Source organism: Anoplophora glabripennis, unplaced genomic scaffold (genome assembly GCF_000390285.2).
Source record: "Anoplophora glabripennis isolate ALB-LARVAE unplaced genomic scaffold, Agla_2.0 scaffold1362, whole genome shotgun sequence".
Lineage (NCBI taxonomy): Eukaryota > Metazoa > Arthropoda > Insecta > Coleoptera > Cerambycidae > Anoplophora > Anoplophora glabripennis.
In genome coordinates, this window is record NW_019417449.1 from 22,069 (window position 1) to 47,852 (window position 25,784).

Genomic DNA, 25,784 nt, shown 5'->3' on the forward strand with positions numbered 1-25,784 from the left:
TATTGAAAAAATAAAACTTGTTTATTTGGTATGGCTGGATTCGGTTTTCTATAAGCTTTTCAACGAGCCCCCTCATGCCTTATGTTTCCATTTGAAAAAAAAGTAGGGGTAGCTGGGTGTTAGGGGGTTGAAGAAAAATTAATTATTATATAACCGAAAGATGGGAAAAAATCAAAATCAGTTAACGTGTTTCGGCGTTTTAAAAAAAAATTAACTCATTCAAAAGATATGAATTTTATTCCGTACTTCTGGCCATCCCTGTATATAAAATGTTATGATTTGTTCTTATGAAAACTTAAAATGTATAAAAAAGGGACCAACACATAAAAATTTTGAAATAAATAGAAATATTTTGTAATATAGAAAAAACCGACATAAAAGGTGTGTGGATCACAGTAAAGGTATGAAGGAAGGATATTTTTATATGTACAATAAGTTTGTGGTAGTATAAGTTTTAAAATGAAACGTCTCAGCTGTCAAAATTATGATCAAAACTAAATGTATACATTAAATAATGGATAAAAAGCACTCATGCATCATCAAAAAGTTAAAAAGAATAATAAAGAACCATTCAGTAACGTCAGATATCATATAAATGTACAGGCATAAGAAAATTTAGAATAATTTCAGAATTTTGACACGTTATCGACGGATAGTAAGGGAATTTCTCACGTAAAGGAGTAACATGCAATAAATCTTGTCTAAATTAAAATATAGCATACCTGGAATCTATATTTATGAGTGGAATGAAACCTGAGCCATTCTTAAGAATTTTATGTAGCGTTATCTAGTTATCGCCAGAATAATATATATATTTTGGAGTGGTAAGACCACTTCCGATGGGAGCTGGAAGATGAAAATACCTCTAATCGATCCGGCATAGTCCAATTCAAAAAATTCAAGGCATGCCGCGGTAAATTGTTACAGAAGTTCCGATAACAGAACTTTATTGGCTTATTAATTTCTTGGAATTCTATCTCAATAAATATTGTACGGACACTATTTAGCGTGGTTTAAATATCATTCAGTATTTCATTGAATTTTTTATTAAAAATTGTGCTTAATGAATGAATTTGTTGATATGTTGTTAATCCACGGCGAATGCCAGCAAAACTCTGCAAATGCACGTCTTCCGACGAAGTTGTGGTTCCCAACTGGATTAATAAATCCAATAGGTGCATTTCGCAGACCTTGCGGAGTCCGACATTAACCGGACTGTAGCTTGAGTTTCCATACAGTCCTTTTAGTACTTTTTTTATTACCGTTCACATATGCTGCAACATTAAACAACGCAATTATACTCCATTAATTAGAGAATAAGATCAACAGTATTAAAAAGTTACCTTTAAATTCATTTCAGTGACCTGGATGAAATTCCAGTATACAACACTACTGCTGGTGAAAAGACAGTCATGACATGCAAAGAAATACTAGATTATGGCCGAATGACAATATGGGACGCACCATATACAAATTTATTTTGGTATCCTTCATGGTCAATGGTAAATAACTTACACAAGTTTTATGTATACTTCTTTTTACACCATACGATACCTGCATTACTTGTTGATGGTTTACTAAAGGCTTTTGGAAAGGAAACGCTGTAAGTAGATAGTCAAGCGTCATTATGGTATTATACTATTTTATAATATACAGGGTGTCTCGACACGTTAGACTTTACCTCTGGGAAGTGATAGAACATTTCAAAATAAGAAAACAGTTCATATTAACTTCGGTTTCTGAGTACGGTGTGCAAATTTAAGATATTTTATTTTTAACTCTACAAATATTAATAGGCTTATCAGTGATGAAGAATACATCATTTATGACATCCTCTCAACGTTAACAAGTTTCGCGATGCCTCTTCTGTAGAAATCCTCCAGTTTTGAGTCGAAAAACTCATCTAACCAAGCTCTTAACTCATTGTTAAAAGAAATACCGTCAGTGTTTGACAAAGAGCGGAAGAGGTGAAAATCAGAAGGCGCGGGATCGGGAGAGTAAGGCGGGCGTGGCAGCACTTCCCAATTCAACTTCCGAATGGCCGTTTTGGTGATATTGACGATATGTGGTCGCACATTGTCATGTTGCAAAAGAACGTCGTAGCCCCGTAGATGTTGGACATAGAGTTGTGCGTTGACGGTTTGTTTGGTAAGAGTTTGTAACAAAGAATCCCTTTCCAATACCACCATACGTATAAAATTGTCTTTCGAGGATGAAGTTCTGGTTTTGTTCATGGAGTTGCTTCGTTTTTGGAACTTTCCGCTGTTTCAAGGTCAACACCATTTTTCATCACCGGCGACAATATTATGACCACGCGTTAATCGAACCAGCAGCAATTTTGCAGCGTTGGTTCTTATCGTTTTCATTCAAAAAATGGGGGCCCCAAGCGCCGAGTCTTTGAACGTTTCCCATCGAATGCATATAGTTTACTACTGTTTTGTGATCACATTCCATCCTCGGAGCCAATTCCCTTCTTGATTCATTTGGTCAACAAATTCAACAGGGCGTCCAGAACGATTAATGTCTTTAGGGTTGAAGTCACCTTCTTTAAAGCGCAGAAACCATCAACGGGGCCGTTCGTTCATTCATCGCATCACCATACTCGTATACGTGCCGTACATTTAAATTTGCCGCGTAGTTTGAGTGGCTTTACCGTTTTCCCAGTCTCGATTAAAAACTTGACATTCCATTTCAAATAAACGAAAATTCACAACAAATAATTCTAACGAAGCAACCAAACGCACAACCTGATTGAGGAATGTGAATTTTTGAAAAAAAAATGGGTGTTACTACTTGTTCCCCAGCCCATTATACCTAAAGATGTTGGATGTAGACTGATGGACAAAAATTTGCTGAGATAATATCAAACATACAGAGTGTCCCATTTTCATTCTGAAAAATATCAGGAAAAGGTAGATCCGATAAAATTAAAGGGACTTTGCTATATTAGACCGATCAAATTAACTCATTTAGAGGAAAAAAAAGAAAATTGTTACCCGGACTTTTATAGATGGAAATGGTAAAGGGGCCTATAATAAACGAAAAAAAAATAAATGCGTGAGCAGGGACGGCGGAGGGTTGATTTGGGGGGTCGAAAAGTTATAAAAAATTGTACCATTGGGATTTCTGGCAAAAGTTGACGTCAAACAAAAAAGTATCTAATACAAAAGTTGTAAATCATGCAAAAATCTACAACTTTTGTAGAGATCATTTTTTAACATAACCCCAAAATTTCCGAGAAAAATGCGAAAAACAGGTTTTTTTCTGATTTTTTGTTTTTTATTTCTCAGTTCCGCAAAAATAATTTAATTTTGACGAAACTTGGTGAAAGTACACGTTTCTCTGTCTTAAATAACCTCAAATTTTTTTAGATAAAAAAATCGAGAAGTTTCTAAGATATTCATTTTTTTGGCCTGAAACACTTTTTTTCAAAGAAAAATTCTACTTAAAAAAATTATCGTACAGACTTCTGCCGGTAATAATTTTTTTCGTTTTGACATATAATTTTTAGTGAAATAAAAAAATTTGCAATCACAATTCAAAAACATGCTCAAAAATGCAAAAAAGTAAAAAATGACGCAGCAATAAATTTTTCAGTAATTGTTGATAATTTGTTTAAATTTAAAAAAAAAACAAAAACTGATTACACCATTCAATAGTACGGAAAAAATACAAAAAAAACTGTCTCATTGTTTGACCCAAAACTATTTTTATACAGTATTGCTATAAACATAAGTCGAATAGTGAATAAATAAAATAAATAATAATTTTTTTTTCCGTAGGATCGATTAGTGTACTTATTTTTTTAAAAGTTTGATGAATTTATAGATATACAGTGTGTCCAAGATAAGGATGGGATAGCATTAGGATCTAGGAAACGGTAAAATATACAGGGTGGCTCAGATTAGAAAAAAGTTGTGTTTTCTTATACCTCGCAATATGCTGTTTAGAAAGTTTTAAAATCCCGGGTAGTTCCGGAAATATCCGGAAAAACCCTAAATTTTGCTAATTGTTTTAATTTTTTTCTGGCTTTATTTGAAAACGAATTTTAAAATAAATTACATATATACAATGCCACTTTTTTCGCTCTATACAATGGCGTCAACATTTTTGCAATCCGACGTTTCGTCTTCGAGGGGCCATCATCGGATTATTTTTTTTAAATACGTCGCTGCTATTTTTATGACAAAATTTAAAGTAATTTTTAATTCTAAATTAGAGGATAATACTATTGTAATCGCTTAAAAAGTTTTTAGCTTGTTTTATGTATAATTTAAAATTTTTCCTGAGTACGACTCTGAACGCTTTCAAAATCATATAACAGCATAAAAGTCAATACCGCACCAAATATACAACAATTTTTTACTACTGTTAGCAATACTAATTAGAAATAATAAAATATTTCATAAATTCGTATTATTTTTTTATTAGGTACAACTTTTTAAATTATGGATTAAAAAAAATTGTTGGATATTTTGTGCTGTATTGACTTTTATTCTCTCTCTCTCTCTCTCTCTCTCTCCTCAGGATAGATACAGGTATTTTGAAAGCGTTCAGAGCCGTACTTAGGAAAAATTTTTAATGATAGGTAAAAACCTTTTTAAACGATTACTATAGTAATATCATCTAATACATAATTAAAAATGACTAGATTTTGTCATAAAAATAGCAGCGATATATTTAAAAAAATTAATCTGACGATGGCCCGTCGAAGACGAAACGTCGGATTGCAAAAATGTTGACGCCATTGGATAGAGCGAAAAAAGTGGCAATGTAAATATGCAATTTAATTAAAATTCGTTTTCAAATAAAGCCAGAAAAACAATAAAACGATTTTGCAAAATTTCGGGTTTTCGGATTTCGCGTCAACAGTAGACTTTGCAGTTAATACTTTGTATTGCTGAAATCTCAGAACATCCTGAGATAATTTATCATTTGTGCATTTGTAATTTGACTTAGATGTTTATAGCAATACTGTACAAAAATAGTTTTGGGTCAAACAATGAAAGTTTTTTTTTTTATTTTTTTCCGTACAATTGAATGGTGTAATCAGCTTTTGAATGTTTTTTTAATTTAAATAAATTATCAACAATAACTGTAAAATTCATTGTTGCGTCATTTCTTTTTGCATTTTTAAGCATGTTTTTGAAATGTTATTACAGATTTTTTTATTTCACCAAAAAGTATATGTCAAAACGAAGAAAATTATTTCCGGCAGAACTATGTACGATGATTTTTGTAAGTAGAATTTTTCTTTGAAAAAAAGTGTTTCAGGCCGAAAATAATTAATATCTCAGAAACTTCTTAATTATTTTATCTCAAAAAATTTGAGGTTATTTAAGACAGAGAAAGGTTTACTTTCACTAAGTTTCGTCAAAATTAAATTATTTTTGCGGAAATGAGAAATAAAAAAACGAAAAATCTGAAAAAAACTGTTTTTTCGCATTTTTCTCGGAAATTTAAAAAATTTTAAAAAGTGACCTCTACAAAACTTGTAGATTTTTGCATGATCTACAAATTTTGTATTGAATACTTTTTTGTTTGACTTTAACTTTTGCCAGAAATCCCAATGATACAATTTTTCATAACTTTTCAACCCCCCAAATCAACCCTCCGCCGCCCCTGCTCACGTATTTATTTTTTTAGATTTATTATAAGCCCTTTTACCATTTCCACTTATAAAAGTCCAAGTTTCTCCAAGTGTAATTTGGTTGGACTATATAAACTTATTTCGAAATATCGGTTAATATCTGTTAGAGTTATAAACCAATTGTTCTCAAATTTTGTGTGGTGAATGCCACAGTGCACTAGTACTAATACACAAAATCTCAATTCGACAGAAGGGGCCAGTGGCGTGCATTCCGCACTTGCCGATACCTTTTATAAAAAGTATGTGTTACGCCACTGACTGATCTTCAAAATAATAATTAATTTCAATTGTACGTGCATTGTTCTGCCAAAAAGCATTCTTATGTTTTCTCCTAATAAGCACCGTTACGCAATAAACTGACATTTTATAAAATCAACAATTGAAACCCTCAACTCAGTCACTGTTCCTCCAGAAATGTTGAAGCGCACTCCTGGCTAATTGAATACTATCTGTGATTACGCGATTACTCTTAGTCGAGGATTGTTACGAAATGCACGAATAATTCTCAAATTTATTCTTTGATTTCTGTGCTCTAATGTTGTGTTTTTTCTTATATTACCAGTTTCATGGAGTCTTTGAAATGTATCAGTAAATACTTGAGAATTTGGATGTTGTCTATCAGGAGACCTCCGTCTGTATTCTCGAGATGCCTCCAATGCGTTAACATTACACAATCCTCTGTTACGGTTGTGTGCTGACACAATATCAGCATTCAGCATTTGAAAATTTATAAGGCATTATTAAAGCACTTAATGGTATTTTATAATAAGCTTCATCCGAGTGATTAATGTAAATTTAAGTTTTCGTTTCTCAACAAAGAGTGATCATGTCAAGTTTATTATGACAACCAAAACTGTTTTCAAAGCAACTCTGATTTTTAATTTTCTGTTACTACTGTGAACAAAGTGCGACTTGCAATTTGAACATTTAATATTCGTTGCTACATTACTGGTACAGGTTCAGGAATCAACATCACAGATAATATTCAATTAGTCAGGAATGTGCTTTAACATTTTTTAGATAAGGAATACTGAAGCTAAGTTAAAAAAACCTGAGCGTTTCATTTGTTGATTACAACAGGTCTTCCAGAAATGCTGATGCATATAATTTATTCATATTTAAAGCCTCTCCGCTAGATCATATACACAGCATATAGTCCAGTTGGTAGAGGTTCGGCCTGTGTCAAACCTTGATAACCCGGAAATAACTATACAGGCCTACTTTAAATGATGAGTACAATAACAGGCTAATTTGCTGACAAAGTATTTTATCAGAAAGAAAAGTTATTAACAATTTAATAGTGAAAAAAATTTTTTTTAGTAGTTTTCTTTAAATAACTCAGCGGGATGACTTTGTACGAAAAAATGCTTAGGACATGATTTTGTTCGTAATAAAAATAGCTACAAAATGGCGGTGGTTCGATTACGAAATTTGCAATAATATTGGATGGAATATTTTATAAATATACATACATATTTTTCCAAAAATTAAAAAAAAACGGTGACGTATAAAACTAGGGTGACGTATAAAACCTTACCAAAGCTGCAAAAATTAAGATAATTGAATTTTGCAAATTGCTTTTGGTTTCTGCATATTTACACTATGTGTATACCAAATTTCAAGTGTCAGCAAAACTTCAAACTTTGGCAAAGTTTTGAGTTTCAGATGCCGATCGATGTATAAAACCTTATAGAACAAAAAGTTCTGCGCTCCTGATTTTTGGCTTTAGCGTCATTATTACATATATATTGAACTATAGTTTAAGAAAGTTTTATCACTTTTTGTTTATAATAGACATTTCTACAGCAACTTTAAAAAATTGACGTTTTATACCGTTTCTTCAATCCCACGGCTTTGTTATTGCAAATTTCGTAATCGGACCACCGCCATTTTGTAGCTATTTTTATTACGAACAAAATCATGCCCTAAGCATTTTTTCGTACAAAGTCATCCCGCTGAGTTATTTAAAGAACTCTACTAAAAAAAAAATTCACGATTAAATTGTTAATAACTTTTTTCCTGATAAAATACTTTGTCAGCAAATTAGCCTGTTATTGTACTCATCATTTACAGTATTCCTGAGTAGTTATTTCCGAGTTATCAAGGAAATGTCACCAACAGTAACTTTTCGGCGTCTGCCGACTGGACTAATAGTTTTTGCTTTATTCTTGTTAACTTACGTTGGTGCTAATAAAAAACTTATAACATCCAGACCTATAATTTTATTAGACTATTCTTAGGGGCAGGTTTCAGGAGGCTGCAACTCCGAAAGAGGAGAAAAAATACGGGTCCTCTAAATTTGTCTTAAAAATCTATGACCAAATGTTGTTGCACTAATTTCGGGACAACAATTTTGCAAAAAAAAAAACTTGTAATAAGCCCTTATCTTTAAGAGAAAAATAAAAGCTGAATTTGTTACAATTTCTCATTTCGTAGAAAATGCAATTGCTTCGGTTGCTATGTCAAAAAGTATAAACCAGTTCTAACACACAATTTTTAATTAGAATTGGATTTAAGTGTTTGGAAAGAACTAAAAATGTATCGCATAAGTATGGCAATCTACGGACTAAATGAAGTAACTTGGTATAGAGATAATATTTGCCTTAGAACATTGTACTTTTGTGTCGTGTCATTTTAGGATGACCCTGTATATTTCCTTCCTTTTTTTTTGCAAAAGAAATTAAAGAAGGCTGAGATGACAACTCTAATCTAGTGCACGATTCATATTTAATTTTTAGGATTCTTAAAAATCACCGAAAATTATTTGTGGCTAATACAACACTATCGTATTTTTTGCTAAATTCATGGAAATTTAAAAATGCAAAAGTGAAAGCTTTACAGAAACATGTAGATGAGGATGGAACGGAAACGTTTTCTTTTGGACACTACTTTGATGTGAACTCAGATGGTAGATATGCATTTTGGCGCCAAGTAAAGATATCTTCCTCAAAGTTACTGTTTAAAGAAGAATACAATAGAGAAAAGGGATTAAGGAACACCATGATGTAAGTTAAAAAATATATATGATTTTCTACAGGTTACGGATTTAATAATAATTGTTTGTTCAGTTTATATCAAGCAGTGTTTCTATTGTCGCAAATTGCAAATATTATACTGATAAGTATAATGGACTAAATTAGAATCCGTTAAAAAAGAAGGTAAATACACATTTAACGAGAAATGGTTGGATTACCTACGAGAGGTATTAAAGTTTCTGGTGAAAAACTAAAAGAACTTGAACTATAAAACAATGATACATACAAAAAAATATAAAAGTCATACTAGCAGCTAAAAAAATGTATAACGATAAAAAACTCAAAACATCTAATAACAAAGGCAAAACGGCGTGGGATATTATTAATAACATATTGGGTAAGAGTGATAAACAGTGTCTGAAATTAAATTTAAAACTGAAGTAGTTAATGACGCTTATAGTATTGCTAACATATTCCATAAACATTTTGTCAGTATTTCACAAAAATATGTGAATTATGACAAAACAAAGATAAACATAATTTTTTTTGTAAATAACTATCCTACAATGTTTATACAATCCGTGTCGGCAACTTGTGTCTTTAATGCCATTATGTCACCTAAAAGGTCAATGTCGAGTGATTTTGATGAAATATCCTTAAATATTTCAGAATTTATTATACCACCACTTACTTATTTAATAAATGTGTCATTGGAGATGGCGATATTCCCGGATATTTTTAACACTGCTCGTGTTGTTCTTTTATATGTACATATAAGAAAGGTGATTTATGTATGTATGTCGGAGGGTGGTGGAATTGTCTTCCACCACGGCACTTAGGCCTTATTAGGCCCCTTGTACACCCTCCTTCATTACACGAGTACTTTTCTTCAAACCATCTTATTTACTACACGGATGGCATGGTGGCAAAGTCTCGTACAGTTTATGTATGATAGCATGGTCTTGAGTTACAGAGATTTCTTAAGAAAGATGATACACGCTTAACCGAAAATTATAAACCAATTTCATTACTTAGTTCAGTCTCTAAGCGATGAATCTATGACCAAATATATGGGTACTTGTCTGATCACAATATATTAACGGAATCCCAGCATGGGCTCCGAAAAAAGAAGGGTACACATACCGCTTTGCACAAGCTTATGAATCTTCCTTTATGGTAATATAGATAGCAATAAAACAACTTGCGCACTTTTTATGGATTTGAGCAAGACATTTAACCTTGTAGATCATGACTTGCTTAAAGACAAATTACATTCATATGGTGTTCGCGGAAAGGAGTGATTGGATTATCTCATATTTACATGACAGCAAACGATGTGTGGACATTAATTGGAACAGATCGGAAAATTTGCACGTAGGTGTTGGAGTTCCACAAGGATCAATTCTTGGTCCTTTATTATTCTTAATATTTATAAATGATATTGTTGATGTAGTTCACAAAACAGAAAATCTAATTAGTTATGCGGATGATAACACCTACCTTTCAGTCGGAGATGATATGAATGAGGCAAAGTATGGTAAATAAATTTTCTCGTTGGTTCAAAGATCATCTAAATACATCAAAGACTATGTTTATCCATTTCACTCCTAGATATTTAAATATGAATAAAAGCTACTTATTGCGAGATATTAACAAGTCTATAGCGCAGGTATCTACAACTAAGTTTCTTAGAGTACATATTGAGTGCATTAAACTGGAAATTTCATACTGATTTTATGTGTTATAAATTATCACATTATGTTTTGTCTTATATCGTCTTCGAGATATAACCAGTAGACATATTATTATGTCATATTACCATTCTCAATTTGAGTCCAGATTGCGTTATGGTATAGGTTTTTGGGGATTGCGGAAAAACTTGGATATAATTTTCAAGCTGCAAAAAAGAGCTGTTCGATGCATTGTTGGCATCTCTAGCAGAACTTCGTGTCGTGCATATTTTAAATTTTTCAAAATATTTCCGTTAACTTGTTTATACAGAGTGATTCAGAACACATCGAAAAAAAATCCTGGATGTACAGGGGACTCTTACAAATACAATTTTCTAAAGAAAAAATCAAAAGGGGCAATTCGAAAATTATTTAAAAATACACTTCTGCACGGCACTGGAAACTGGTCCACTGTAAAACCTGACCTGGCGCAATGCGACCGTCACGGCTACGAAAGTACGTGTTGTATTTGATGGGTCATGTAAAAGTAGCTCAGGATTATCTTTAAATGACGTACAACAAGTGGGCCCAACTATACAATCCGATTTATTTACTGTTCTTTTAAACTTCAGAAAATATTTAGTGGTCATGGCAAGTGACATCGCCAAAATGTATAGACAGATTTTACTAAATAAAACGGATCGTGATTTGCACAGAATATTTTGGCGGAAGAAGTTATCTTGTTACGTATTCAATACTGTGACGTACGGTACACTTTGGTGGCACGGACCATCATTGTTAATGAACGAATATGATACATGGCCTATAACAACGGTTTTCATTATAGTCCAGGCAAGTTAGACCAAAATCACCCAGAATACGGAATTTTTTTTCTGATGAACCGATCGAGTTGCGGTTTTCGGCATTGTCTTCGGAAAAATATCAGGAAAAAAGTCTATTACACTTTGGGGCTGGATCAAAACTGCATTGCGGGTGCATAAACTGCATCTTGGAGTGCATCAATTTTTCCGAATTTTTGAAAAATTGTAAAAATTGACTAAAAGTTGTAGAAATTTGTGTGCACGGGATTTCAGGGTTGGAGATTCCGAATCTGACCCTGAAAAATATGCCCGATGGCCCTGGGGCCCCCCAGGGGCGCAAGCGGGGGGCCTTCTGTAAAACATCGAATAGTTGCATTCTAAATTTTTACTCGGGGGTTTTTGGGGTCGGGGATTTCGATTCTAACACTGAAAAATATGCCCGACGTCCCTAGAACCCTCCAAGGGGAAGGGGAGGCCGCCTTCTGTAAAACATCGAATAGCTGAGTAATTGCCTTCTAAATTTCTACTCGGGGGTTTTTGGGGTCGGGGATTCCGAATCTGACACTCGAAAATATCCATTAATCTTAGCTTGTCTATCACTGAGAAAAATTGTCATAGAATTGGAGAAATCCTGGACAATCCGTTCCCAAGAGACACATTTCGTTAAATCAAAGAAATATTCCTTAAAACTGAAAAATATTTCATGGATCATGGATTTTCAAAAGAATCCCTTGGGCACGTGCGACTGCTGATAATGCATAACAATTAGGCGACAAAATCCGATTATCGACAATGCAGATCTTGTGGGTGCAGGAAGCATGGAATTATATGCACATTTGCATGTACAAATTGTTTTGGAACCAACTGTTCCAATCCTGAAATAGTCGAAAATGTAATAGATGACAATCAACTCATTAATTTCTTGTTAGTTTTTCTTACCCTTCTTTTCTAATCTCTGTAAATTTAGTGTGTTACAATGTACCTAAAGATGAGCCTACAAGATCATGGTTGGTAAGCAGGTGGAGCAGTTTTATTGCAAAAATCTGATGTGCCTTTCGATACCCCACGGGCGTCGGGCATACTTTTCAGTGTCAGAATCGGAATCCCTGACCCCAAAAACCCCAAGTGGAAATTTAGAAGGCAATTACTCAGCTATTCGATGTTTAACAAAAGGACCCCCCTTGCCCCCCTGGGGGGGGGCCAGGGCCGTCGGGCATACTTTTCAGTGTCAGAATCGGAATCCCCGACCCCAAAAACCCCAGAGTGGAAATTTAGGAGGCAATTACTCAGCTATTCGATGTTTAACAGAAGGACCCCCTTTGCCCCCCTGGGGGGCCCCAGGGCCGTCGGGCATGTTTTTCAGGGTCAGATTCGGAATCTCCGACCCCGAAAACCCGTGCACACACATTTCTACAACTTCTAGTCAATTTTTACCATTTTTAGAAAATTCGGAAAAATTGATGCACTCCAAGATGCACTTTATGCACCCGCAATGCAGTTTCGATCCAGCCCCAAAGTGTAATAGATAGACTTTTTTCCTGATATTTTTCCGAAGACAATGCCGAAAAATGCAACTCGATCGGTTCATTAGAAAAAAATTTCTGATTTATTGTCTAACTTGCCTGGTCTTTTAGTAACATGGAATTGCCAGAGGCAGAAGATACATCTATCGCTTTTAGTGACACTTGATGGTTTCAATATTTTTTCCAAAATTTCATCACTAATTAAACTTCAAAGAGTGTGTTCGATGTTTTACAGAAGCCCCCTTGCCCCCCTGGGGGGCCCCAGGGGCGTCGGGCATACTTTTCAGTTTTAGAATCGAAATCCTGACCCCAAAAACCCCCGAGTGGAAATTTAGAAGGCAATTACTCAGCTATTCGATGTTTAACAAAAGGACCCCCCTTGCCCCCCTGGGGGGGCCCAGGGCCGTCGGGCATGTTTTTCAGGGTCAGATTCGGAATCTCCGACCCCGAAAACCCGTGCACACAAATTTCTACAACTTCTAGTCAATTTTTACCATTTTTAGAAAATTCGGAAAAATTGATGCACTCCAAGATGCACTTTATGCACCCACAATGCAGTTTCCATCCAGCCCCAAAGTGTAATAGATAGACTTTTTTCCTGATATTTTTCCGAAGACAATGCCGAAAAATGCAACTCGATCGGTTCATTAGAAAAAAATTTCTGATTTATTGTCTAACTTGCCTGGTCTTTTAGTAACATGGAATTGCCAGAGGCAGAAGATACATCTATCGCTTTTAGTGACACTTGATGGTTTCAATATTTTTTCCAAAATTTCATCACTAATTAAACTTCAAAGAGTGTGTTCGATGTTTTACAGAAGCCCCCTTGCCCCCCTGGGGGGCCCCAGGGGCGTCGGGCATACTTTTCAGTTTTAGAATCGAAATCCTGACCCCAAAAACCCCCGAGTGGAAATTTAGAAGGCAATTACTCAGCTATTCGATGTTTAACAAAAGGACCCCCCTTGCCCCCCTGGGGGGGCCCAGGGCCGTCGGGCATGTTTTTCAGGGTCAGATTCGGAATCTCCGACCCCGAAAACCCGTGCACACACATTTCTACAACTTTTAGTCAATTTTTACCATTTTTAAAAAATTCGGAAAAATTGATGCACTCCAAGATGCACTTTATGCACCCGCAATGCAGTTTCGATCCAGCCCCAAAGTGTAATAGATAGACTTTTTCCTGATATTTTTCCGAAGACAATGCCGAAAAATTCAACTCGATCGGTTCATCAGAAAAAAATTTCTGATTTATTGTCTAACTTGCCTGGTCTATTAGTAACATGGAATTGCCAGAAGCAGAAGATACATCTATCGCTTTTAGTGACACTTGATGGTTTCAATCTTTTTTCCAAAATTTCATCACTAATTAAACTTCAAAGAGTGTTCGCTTACATGTTAAGGTTCATAAAATGTGTTTTAAACCAAAAAACATCCACCTTTCATGGGATCTTTACCGAAGGAACGTACTACGTCTTTATATCCGTTATATAGCACCGTCATTAGTTATGCAGGTCCGTTACAGATTAGGGATAAAAAATCACGCGGCTACAAACTTACAAAATGCTACGTCGCATTGTTTATTTGCATGTCTACAAGAGCGTTGCACATAGAATTAGTTTCCGACCTATCCACGGAAAGTTTCTTAGCTACCTTGCGTCGTTTTGTGTCAAGACGTGGTCCACCTCACGCAGTATTTTCGGATAATGCAACCAATTTTATGGGCGCTAGCGCGCAATTATAAGATTTATTTTTGTTTCTGCAAGGTCAGGAAACTCAAGATATTATATCGAATTCGTTAAGCCCTGACAGCATTTTGTGGCATTTTATATCGCCTCGATCACCTCATTTTGGTTGTCAGTGGGAAGCTGGAGTGTGCTTTGTAAAATCACATTTAAAGCGAACCATGGGCAATGCTTTTTTGACATTCGAAGAATTCTGCACAATTCTTGCACAGATCCAGAGTGTCCTCAATTTTCAACCCCGGTCCCCTTTATCGAACGATCCCAATGATTTTGAGCCTCTGACCCCTGCGCATTTTTTGATTGGTCGAAAGCTGACCACTGTGCCTGATCCAGATGTAACGCTCTCAATGTTTCAACGGCAACAGTGTACCGTTCAACACTTTTGGAAGCGCTGAAGCCCTGAGTACTTGTCCGAACTTCAAGTGGAAGGGGAAAGGCAGCGACGTCCTTAGGGTAGGTGCTTTAGTGATCGTGGCCGAAGACAATCTCCCCCCGTTAAAGTGGCGTATAGGTCGCATTTGCGAACTTCACCCGGGACCTGACGGTTTCCAGTACCTGCACAATTAATTTTTGTACCTTTGCTGTTTCCCATACTATCTCGTATAGTCCGTGGGAATAAAAGTTATTATTATATTACCGCAACATACAACTAAAGAACACAAGACACACTGGCCCTTTTCAAGGAACGCATTTGTTTTAGAAACACCCTATATTTTTTAAATTATTTCTTTACGTTCTCTTTTCCTTGTGGCATATGATGCTTTACGTTAATATAACCGAATATAATAAAACAGAGATACGTTATAAAAATTTATTTTTTCGCTTATCATTGTTTATTTTTCAAGTAGTTTACTACGAATCGCAGATTTACAAATTATGCAAATACATGTATCTTGGCTCTAAAAGGCCCAACGATCCTTTAAAGGTGAAGGACACAGCTTTAAGTCTGTTTCCTCAGAGAAATTATTGAAATGTATAGTTTAAATTTCCCAAATTTTCATTCCGAAGAATTGGCAACATTGTGCAGGGTCACATGTTGTAGTAAACGCGTTGCGGTTAGACAAAATAGAGCGCTATACGACAGATGAGAGAGTGAAGATTATCAAAATTCATTATAAACAAGAACAAACCAATCACCTCACGATTGTAAAATCCACACCAGTCACTCTTCGGATATACAGGGTGTTAAAAGTTTGACTGAATTAATTTTAACAGACGAAACAGTTCATTAAAATAAACAAAAAAAAACCTTATATGACATGGGTCCTAAACTCAACCATTTCCGAGAAAAAAATTATCAAAATCTCCAACAAAAGTTCCATTAATTAAGGAATATTGACATAACTGCGTGCATAGAATACCATAAAATACATTGTTTATTACGTTTTTGAACTTCTTTATGCTTAATTCTCAGACATCTTTCCAGCATCGTTTTTCGATAAATGTTTGGTGTGGAATATTAGGAGACAATCTAATAGTACCTTTTATCTTATCAGGCAGATTGACAGGAGGGGCATATTTGATTTTTTTGCAGAATGTTTTGCCGGAATTGCTGGAAGAAATACATTTGGACGTGAGAGCAAATATGTGATTCATACATGATGGGGCACCTGCACATGCAAGTCGACGGGTAGTTCAATATTTAAATCATACTTTCGAAAATCGCTGGATAGGCAGGAACGATCCCCATCGTTGGCCAGCCCGCTCACCACGTCTAAATCCATTGGATTTTTACTTATGGGGACACAGGAAGAACTTAGTGTCAGGGCTGGGCGTTTACGCTTCGACTTTAATTGTCGACGTCTACGTGTAGACTTCGCGTAGACTATGTAAACAACATAGACTATGTAAACAATGTAGACAAAGCGGAGTTTGCGCTCTAATTTCAGTTTAATCTAACCTATATTATATTTGCATTACATTTACGTATGACCTATTTTGTGCTGTACTCAATTCATCACTCAACTTTTCCTGTTTGGCTGTTTTTACATAAACATAAAATGAGCGGACGTAAACATAGAACATAGACATAGAAATTGACCAAAACAATATCAAGTTAATTTAGGGTTGAAGTCAGAAAGTTGGTTGAGGGTTTGCTTAAAGAATACACTGTGTCTGAATTAAAATTTTCTTGGTAGCTAACGCTTAATATTATTCAGTCCTGCTAAGTAAATCAATTCTTTTATACAAACATTTGACAATTTATGGTGACTTGACATTCTTGACAATTATGTGTTAATTTTAGAATAATTTTTAAATTGGTTAAAATTTCACAGTTTTATAATTTAATCTCAAGTTAAAAGACTTGAAAGCTTGACAATTAAATAATACAAAATGTTCTATAAATTAAACCTTCAACCAATCTTCTGACTGCAACCTATTTTTTTTAAGTTTTGAATACATTATTTATTTCTCGTTATTTTTTTAACTACCAATAATGTTGATGATTATGTTATTATACACTTGTTAAACAATTTTAAAGAATAAAGTTTAATTTAATTTAATTATGTATTTTTATAATGGGGTATTTTCTTTCAATCGAAATGAAAGTGAAAACTTTCATTTTTGTATACTTAATATATATTTTTTTATATTTTTTAAAACAAAAATTATTATAAAAAAAATTATATAAATATATAAATTATGACAGTCAGTAAAAAACAGTTTATTTAATTTTAAAATTTTAGTCTCCATTCGTGACCTCATTAAGTGAAAACTAGGGAATATATTATATAATACTCGTATATGTATAGAGGTACATATATCAATAAATACACATAATATTTAGTTTGAGAAAATGCAATAAAAAACATTATCTTGTGCCTCTGCAAATATTTACAGAAATATGTTACCATTTATCGTTTATTGAAAAGCTCAGCTCTATATGATTTGTATTAAAATCTTAGATCTTATATATTTACATAATATGATCTAGGATTGAAACAAAAATTATTTTGAAAGGGTACCTATATTATAAATTAGTAGAAATATTTAATAAAATTTTTTTTTATTAAATTCTGTAACTCTAACACCTTTAGAAAAAATAAAATTAACGTGTTCTAACTAAACTAAAATATCTACACAAAGTGTTCTTAAAACTTAATCAAATATTCCAAATTGTTGCTGACTTTAAAAATGATAAAATTTTCATTAAAGAATATATGCGACATTATCTTTATTTAGAGATTTTATAGCAAAAAAAAAATTTTGGTCAATCTGACCTGACCTAAAACTATCGAGGAGCATCAAGCGAGACACTTTTTTTTTCTCGTGAATTCTCGGCAGATATTGTTTGATCTTTTGTACTCGGTTTATACATTTTTTTATAGATGGTTGTGATACTGATAGGTAGGTACTTTTCAAATTTCAAATTTTCAATTTTTCTTTTTTTGCAAGAATCACGAGTTACAGCCTTACGAAACTCTTTTTTTGAGGTACATACCTACCACACCTTTTTCTAGTTTTGAGAGTTTTTTAATTGTTGACATTGTCGACATTGTCTACATTGTCGACTCTTCCAAATTAAGTCTTCATCTAGATCATTGTCTACGCGTAGACAATTGCATTGTCTACGTCGACATTGTCTACCCGCCCATCCCTGCTTAGTGTATGCCAGTGAGGTTGAAACAGTCGAAGACTTGCGAGAACGAATTTTAGCCGCTGCCCATCAAATAAGGACAAATCCGAATATTTTCCAGCGAGTGCGCGAAAATAGGATTCGAATGTGTCATGCGTGCATCGAAAATGGTGGTGGATATTTTGAGCATATGTTGTAGTTTGTTTTGTACTTTTGCGTTTAAAAATTACTGAATTTTGCTTTTTGGTAAATACCTAAATTATTTTTAATACGTATACGAAAACTGTTAATCTTACAATAATATACAACTTTTTTGTTAATTTATGATTATTCTATCTCATGCTGAAGTAATAGCAGTCTAACTTCTTACACCCTGTATAGTGGTCGTTATTGAATGATCATGTAGTGTGAGTGATTGTGTAACCTGAGGGGTTATTTCTTTAATTATCTGTCTACCGTTATGCCAGTATCATAACGAGCCTGGATTTCAAAAGAATTTACTATTCAATTCTCGAAAGGGAGTTTATAATTATCATTATACTTTAATTAATACGTGGGAACTTAGAAATGTTATATGTTCAGAGAATGAATTTCAAGCACTTACCATTCATTGCTTACGTAGAATGTAACCAGTGACTGGCTGCACAGGGTGACACTGAAGTTGAAGAAACAAAAGGAAACACCAAAACTTCCAGGAAGGGTTTTAATAACAATAAACAAAACAAACAAATAAACAAACGAAATAACAACACAACAGCTCGAACAACACTATTAATTTATTTATTGACACGCGACAGCGTACCGCGATTCAGGGAATGCGCGCTTCATAGCAAAATTTGGAAAAAACTTTACCCATTATTAAATTTAATTAATTAGCCCGAGACTATAAAATTAAGTCGACTCCTTAATGTGGAACCTAAGGAGGAACTGACTTTTTCTCGTAGATCTTTCCCAAATTCGACACTTCGACACGCCCATTTCTTGGATCCAGACGTTTCTGGTCTTTTCTTACTAGCGGGAACTCTAAATGTCGGGACGCTTTGACATAACTATGCCATGATAATAATTACCTAATTGACTGGACTTACATTTATATAAATGATTCTGTGACTAGGCTTACAAACAACCTTCCTCTTGTGACTCCGCATAGCAATACGGGACGGATTAACCATCTCATTTAATATATTCTTAATAGCTTGGAAAATCCGTCTAAAAACCAGCTATTTTACTTTCTTTTCCTCACAACATTCTAACGACTTATTCTTGGAATTCCTACGTTCTTTGGAATGCATTTCACGCGTTATTTGAAATATCGATTTTTCTCTTTATACTAGATGCTCAACATATGGCCCCGACAGTTTAAGTGAACTTGTTAAAAATATTGCTAAATTCCTGCGAAGGACGACGCTACCTACTTGAAAACCAATAACTTTCGATAATTAGTGTTGACTTAAATATTTTACTTTTTGGCCCATCCGTTCCGAGAACTAACCAATAAATTACCACGCGTCCCGGCCTTTGTTGCCATTGTCTCTGCCCCAAATTCAACAGTTTCGCTTATTCACACACCCACTAAGATGGAAATGAGCCTCGTCGCTAAAAAATCACCGTCCACTTGTTGATTTTCCAACATCCAATCAACGAATGTCCGGCGCGTTAAATGGTTATCTGGTTTCAATTGCTGTGTTAGCTGAACCTTGAATGGATGCAGATCATTTGTTAAAATGCGATGCATTGTGCTTTTTTAAATATTTAATTGCAGTTACCGACGACGCACTGAGTTTACGGGGAAATCTTGCGTTACTTTTGGGACACTCCTTATATCCAGTTCATCGAAATTGGAAACGGTTTCGTATCTTCTCCGAAAAGAAATTTTCTAATGTTGGAGAAAATTTTCTTTTATATACTAGGGAAAATAATCATTATGTCAAAAAATAGATTTCCTTTCATATAAAATATCTTTAACTCTTTCTAATTCCAGTACCACTGGTTAGAGAAAGATTTACTTAGAAAAAAATATATGTCTACCATGATCTAAGTCCATACATTTAAACTGTTCTTGCGGTAGAAATTTATCAAGTCCTAACGATCTCTCTAACTCTGTTACTCTCTACATGTACGAGTACATCGGAATTATTTCACTGTAACTCCACAGTAATATTTGTGTAGAAATACCCAGATTATTTGGAGGTAGATAAAAAAAAATATGTATCTGAACTTTACCAACATTCGAAATTTGAAATTTATGACAGATTCACTTCTTTATAACTGAAAAACCGTTTTTTGAAATTAAAAATGTATTTCACAAAAATGAAAAAGTAAATGGTAAAAGAAACACCATTACAATTATGTATTATACAAATGTTATTTTTCTTTATTTCAGATTTTGGATTCTGAATATGGTTCTGAAGGTCACCGTTTTTGGTATACTGTTGTGGTATTTGATATCAAAAATTGAAATAATAACAGTTGTTAACAATATGATAAATTCGTATTTAGTTTATTTTAATGCATTGTAATTTACTATGTCTGCATGTATAGATAATAAAAAAAATTCCCAGGACTATAATTTTATAACTCCTCAATACATCCTGCCACCCAAAACCTCAAAAAATAAATTATTTGCAAATAAGCTTAAGGATTGTAATGTGATAGAAGTTGGTCTATATACTTGAATCAGTAACTTTATCTCCATATTTTCTGACCTGCTAAACGCCACTCTGAACTCAGTTTGGCATCATTTTCGAGAAAATATCTCTACCCATAAAATAGAGTGTTTCACAAATATACTGGGGAAGTATAAGATTAAGGTAAGGTTATTCGGTAGCTTTCTTTAATTAATGCTATCACTTGTAGCGAACACTTTTGTCTTCAAAAGAGCTGCCTAGTGGGTTTTCCTTTTTACCTTTAGCCTTTAATTCTACAATAGCCAGCCGTCATATTCATCCTGATACTTTTCCCATTAAATCTTGGCGAAATTGCTCACCTTGGTCTTCCCTATAGCCAACAAAATTATTGGGGTCCATCCACAGATCTGCTTCCTCCACTACGCACAAATCTTGCGACCAATGGAACAACCAAGGTGAATGTTATGGGTTGGGTATTAATGAAACTGAGAAGGATGCATGGCAAAGCTTCAATAATGTAACGGAAAGCTATTTTAACAAGCACAAAAGTCAAAATTATAAATCTCTCATAGTGAAAGTGGTGGAGAATTTCAGAAAACTTAGGTGTTTGATAACCTGAAACTGGACTATGCATTCTCACGTTGATTACTCCCCCGATAACTTAAATGAGGGGTGCAAGGTGAACGATTTCACCAAGATTGAAAAGGAATAGAATAGAGGTAGGAAGAAATAGAAGGAAGGAAAGGGTAAGATGATAATTCCACTTCTTATAGAGTTCTTTTATTTAGTGCCTTGGAATCACATTTCTGTATATGAGAAAAATAAACTGATCGATTCTCTGTAAATAATTGTGTTTTTGGAATAAATAAATATTCTGGCCAGTTAATATATTCTGTTAGTATTAAAGTTGTACCCTGCATTACTGATATCTACCACCAGTTTCTTTTGATATACAGGTTGTGCCATTTAACACTTCCGCTGCCAATATCTCCGAAATGAAGAAATGTATTTTAGTTTCGGAAATTGGGGTTGTTAGGTCCCTTGAAAGCTTCAAATTGTAGTTAGAATTTTTAGTTTAAATCTTTCTGTACAGATGGCGTTGCGATACTAAATAATTTTTTGTTCCCTGGAATATATAAATACAGTCCATGTCAAGAATTTTAAATTTTTAATAATTTTTGTAATATAAAGTTTTTCCCTATATTTACTTGTTTTCGAGATATGTTCGACTTCAATATGCAATGTATGATGTAACAGGAAAATCTGTTATTTTATTTAAATCGCACAGAGACAAAATATTCTTTTAAAATATTGTTATAATGGCTTTATTCACATCACATAAGTACTAACTAACAAACAATAAATTATATCGCACTGAGACAAAATATTCTTTTAAAATATTGTTATAATGGCTTTATTCACATGACATAGGTAACAGGCGAGTCAATGAAACGGGATGATTTAAAAAACTCAGAAAACATTAAAAGAACCATTTTTTTTAAGTTTATTGATGAAAACATGATCTACAGGAATGGAAGTATTATGTTAGTGCACAATCGTTCATTTTTTTAAAATAATGTCCGAAAGGTGGCCTCCATTGTTTCGCACACATTCCTGCAGCCTCGTTGCAAAGTTCCCCATAACATTGCGCAACATTTCTAGCGGTATTGCGGCTATTTCAAGTCTAATCATTTCTTTTAATGCCTGGATAGTCCTTGGGGGGTTACTTTAAAACACTTTTGTTTTTAGGTACCCCCAAAGAAAAAAGTCGCATGCCGACAAGTCCGGAGAGCGAGGTGGCCAGGGAATAACGCCGTTCTTGCTCATAAGACGACCGGGGAACCCATTGACACTCGTGCTGTATGGCATGTTGCACCATCTTGTTGGAAAATCGTTGTTTCATTTCTGTAGTTCTCGATTGCAGGAAGAAAAAAATTATTCAACATATTGACGTAACGATCAGAGTTCACTGTTACAACGTTCCTAGCTTGATTCTCAAAAAAATAAGGGCCGATTATCCCTAACGAAGAAACCGCACACCACACGGTTACTTTCTCTGAATGTAGGGGTCTTTCGTGTAATTCTTGAGGGTTATTGTCTGACCAATACCGAAAATTTTGTTTGTTGACGAAGCCAGTAAGATGAAAGTGGGCTTCATCGCTCATCCAAAGATTATGCAGTACGTTNTTGATACAGTAATTATTTTATTGTCGTGCAATTTGTAGGTCTATTGTAATAGTAATAATAAATAAATTTTACTTGAAAATGATAATAGTTACGAAAAACTTACAAGGATAATTTTTTGTCCCAAATTAAATGGAGAATCCAAAAAATTTTGTTTTTTAAATTTAAAGCCAGTGGCGTACTAATATTTTTTTACTAAATCAATGGAGACCCCTATTTTCTCCGTCACTAGTAAAGTAAAAAAAATGAAAAATTCTCCAAAGATCACACACAGTGCAAAATCATTTATAAAAATCTTACGGGTGAAACCTCATCACCTGCAGAAAAATTCGAAAAATATAATTGTTTTCGGGAAACTTTAACGCGCTGTATCTCAAAAAGTAAACATTTGTCGGGTATAGTTTATTTAGCAAACTAACATTATTTTTTGATAATGTATTAATTCCTTTGGTTTGATTAAAAAAAAGTGGACCACCCTGTATATATTTATAGGTAAAACACTATGCTCATATACAGGGTAGGAAAGTACCGATGGTCTATCTGAAGTTACGTGAGAGCGATAAAGTAAGCCATAGAAATCTATGTGATAGACAAGGATGGCTATAATGAAGGCGTCTAATAGTCAACGCCCATTTCGCCCTTCCACAAATAAGAAGTGGATCTTATTGTCTATCACATAGATTTCTATGGTTTACTTTATCGCTCTCACGTAACTTCTGATAGACCATCGGTACTTTCCTACACTGTAGTTCTGGTAACTATAGGGGCTGTTGAATGCACTTCACTAGAGCTTATATCTAACAGTTGTGAAAGGGCTGGCTAATGGCCCGTGATTTGTGTCTGCCTCAGGTCAGAAATAAATGCCCGGGCGACGGTTATCTTTCTTTTATAGATAAGAGGTAGATTATATATATTTATTAAAACACAGTTGACTCTTAACAAATAGGTTAAATACGAGCGAAAAACTGTAATAATGACTACAGAGGCTTTAAAGTTCGCAACTAAAATTTGGAGCGTCCCACACAGAGACTGGCCGGATACGTTGATCCGGTTATATAACTGCAGATGCCCACAATTGACGATCCATCGCGATAGGAGATTCGCGGCCTTGATCCACGGTTGATAGCCGGGTTTTTTCTACCATAAGGACGGACTGCCGTTGGAAAGTGGGTCGATTTTTGCATCTGCTGGCTTGGCTCAACTACGGCTCTGCGATGTGGGAAATCTGAAACATAGTCGGTTTTGTTTGTTTTCCGCAGATGAATGTTCATCTCGGCTTGTGGCGGCTGGATGGTGGCTGGATTCGAAACCTTGTCGATTTCTTCTCTTTCTGTTCTGGCGGTGATATCGGCTTCGAAAATGGAAATTTGCAGTACTAGATATCGGACTTAAGGTATTGTCCTGGATTTTCGGATTTGGAATGGAAACCTTGTCGAAAATTATACTTTTGCTTCGAACGTCGACTTTGACTTCGGGATTGGAAACATTATGTAAGTTATGACTTGATTAGATTTCCTATGTTGGAAATCGGACTTGGAGCTTGGTGCTGGATCTTGAGGTTTGGATTAGAAACTTTGTTGAAAATGTTCCTTTTGCTTCTGACAGTGGCTTCGGCTTCAGGATTGGAAACGTTATGCAAATTATGGCTTTGTCTTCGGTCTTCTATGCTAGAAACCGGACTTGGAGCTTGGTACTGGATTTTGAGGTTTGGATTGGAAATATTGTTGAAAATTTTACTTTTGCTCTTGGCGGCGGTTTTGATTTTAAGATTGGAAACGTTATGCAAATTCTGACTGACTTTTGCTTTGAATTTGGGTTATAGGAACGTTGGTGAAATTGTTGATTGCGGACTTTGTCTCCGGATTGGAAACCTTGTCGAAAATATGACTGCTGACGACGACTTCGGGCTCGGGATCGGAAACATTGTGGAATATATTTGTTATAGCTTCAGGTTTTACATAGAGGGCTTGCACTGGAGCGCTGTTCCTGGCGTTGGAACTTGGATTCGAAAGATACTCGAAATCTGAAGTTCGCTCGCTCAGATTATATGACAATTTGAACGACACGTGCAAGATGTTGAATGTTGACTTTGCTGAAATTGCTCAAATAAACACTCGTCTCTTGCTCACTCCTGCTCTTTCGAAATGTGGCTGTGCCTATTGTGCACAACTGGTGGGAGGTGGCACTTATTCAGAAAATGTTTTGACAAGTAACACAATCGTATTTATTACAAATGACCCTATTCTTTACACTGACTCTGGAGTGAAACAATCGAGTATTGCGTGCTCGGCTCGTTCAATGTTCAGTGCTTGCTCAATGCCGGTATGAACGATTAACTCCTTCGTTGCGAGTCGTTCATGAGCGACCCAGCTCTAGAATGGAATGGTCAACTGATTTGAACTGTCCTAGAACCGTTTTGTGTAGGAACCAAAACAAAGCTATAAAGACATACTGATGAGGACCATCAATAAGTCCCAAACCGACCTATATCTGGTTGGTTAAACTTACAAACCATCCTAGCTGTTGTACTAGACTAGGTGTTGTGAGTTTGAAACAAAATATTTTTTATTATTGCGAAATATTTGTATCCAAATAAGCCATTGTTTTGGGTAAAATATGTCAAAGTTTATGCCAGTATAGCAGAAGAAACACTGAAACTCTTTTTAACGTTTTCAAGTACTTATTTCTGCGAAAGGGCATTTTCGGCATTTGTAGCCATCAACACAGAAAATTACAGAAGCAAACTCGATATTGCTAGTGATCTACACGTTGTACACTTTCTTCTATTCAACCCAGAATTGGGAATCTTGTCAAAAACATGCAAGCTCATCCGTCGTATTGACTTTTTCTTTTATTTATCTGTGAAATTAATATTTTTGTGATTGAAGGTTAATTTTTCGACTTACTACCCTTGTTGTGTCTTTAAGTTGCATTGCGAGCCCACTAGCTTTCTCTTGCTTGCGGCGAAAGGGGGCATGGACATTTTCATTTTAGGCAGTAGGGAGGCATGACAAA

At 34.8% G+C, this 25,784-nt stretch overlaps 1 protein-coding gene across 1 annotated transcript in view; it reads left to right on the top strand.

The window, feature by feature from the left end:
* The window catches only part of LOC108915313 (putative fatty acyl-CoA reductase CG5065), a gene marked incomplete at its 5' end in the record, with an annotated part of 41,914 nt that extends 21,400 nt beyond the window's left edge, over positions 1-20,514 (top strand). Inside the window, 3 exons of the mRNA XM_018721308.2 lie at positions 1,361-1,603; positions 8,389-8,655; positions 20,342-20,514. Of these exons, the coding sequence (XP_018576824.2) occupies positions 1,361-1,603; positions 8,389-8,655; positions 20,342-20,477 (646 nt within the window). The remainder of the gene's footprint in view (positions 1-1,360; positions 1,604-8,388; positions 8,656-20,341) is intronic.
* Positions 20,515-25,784: the final 5,270 nt, after the last annotated feature.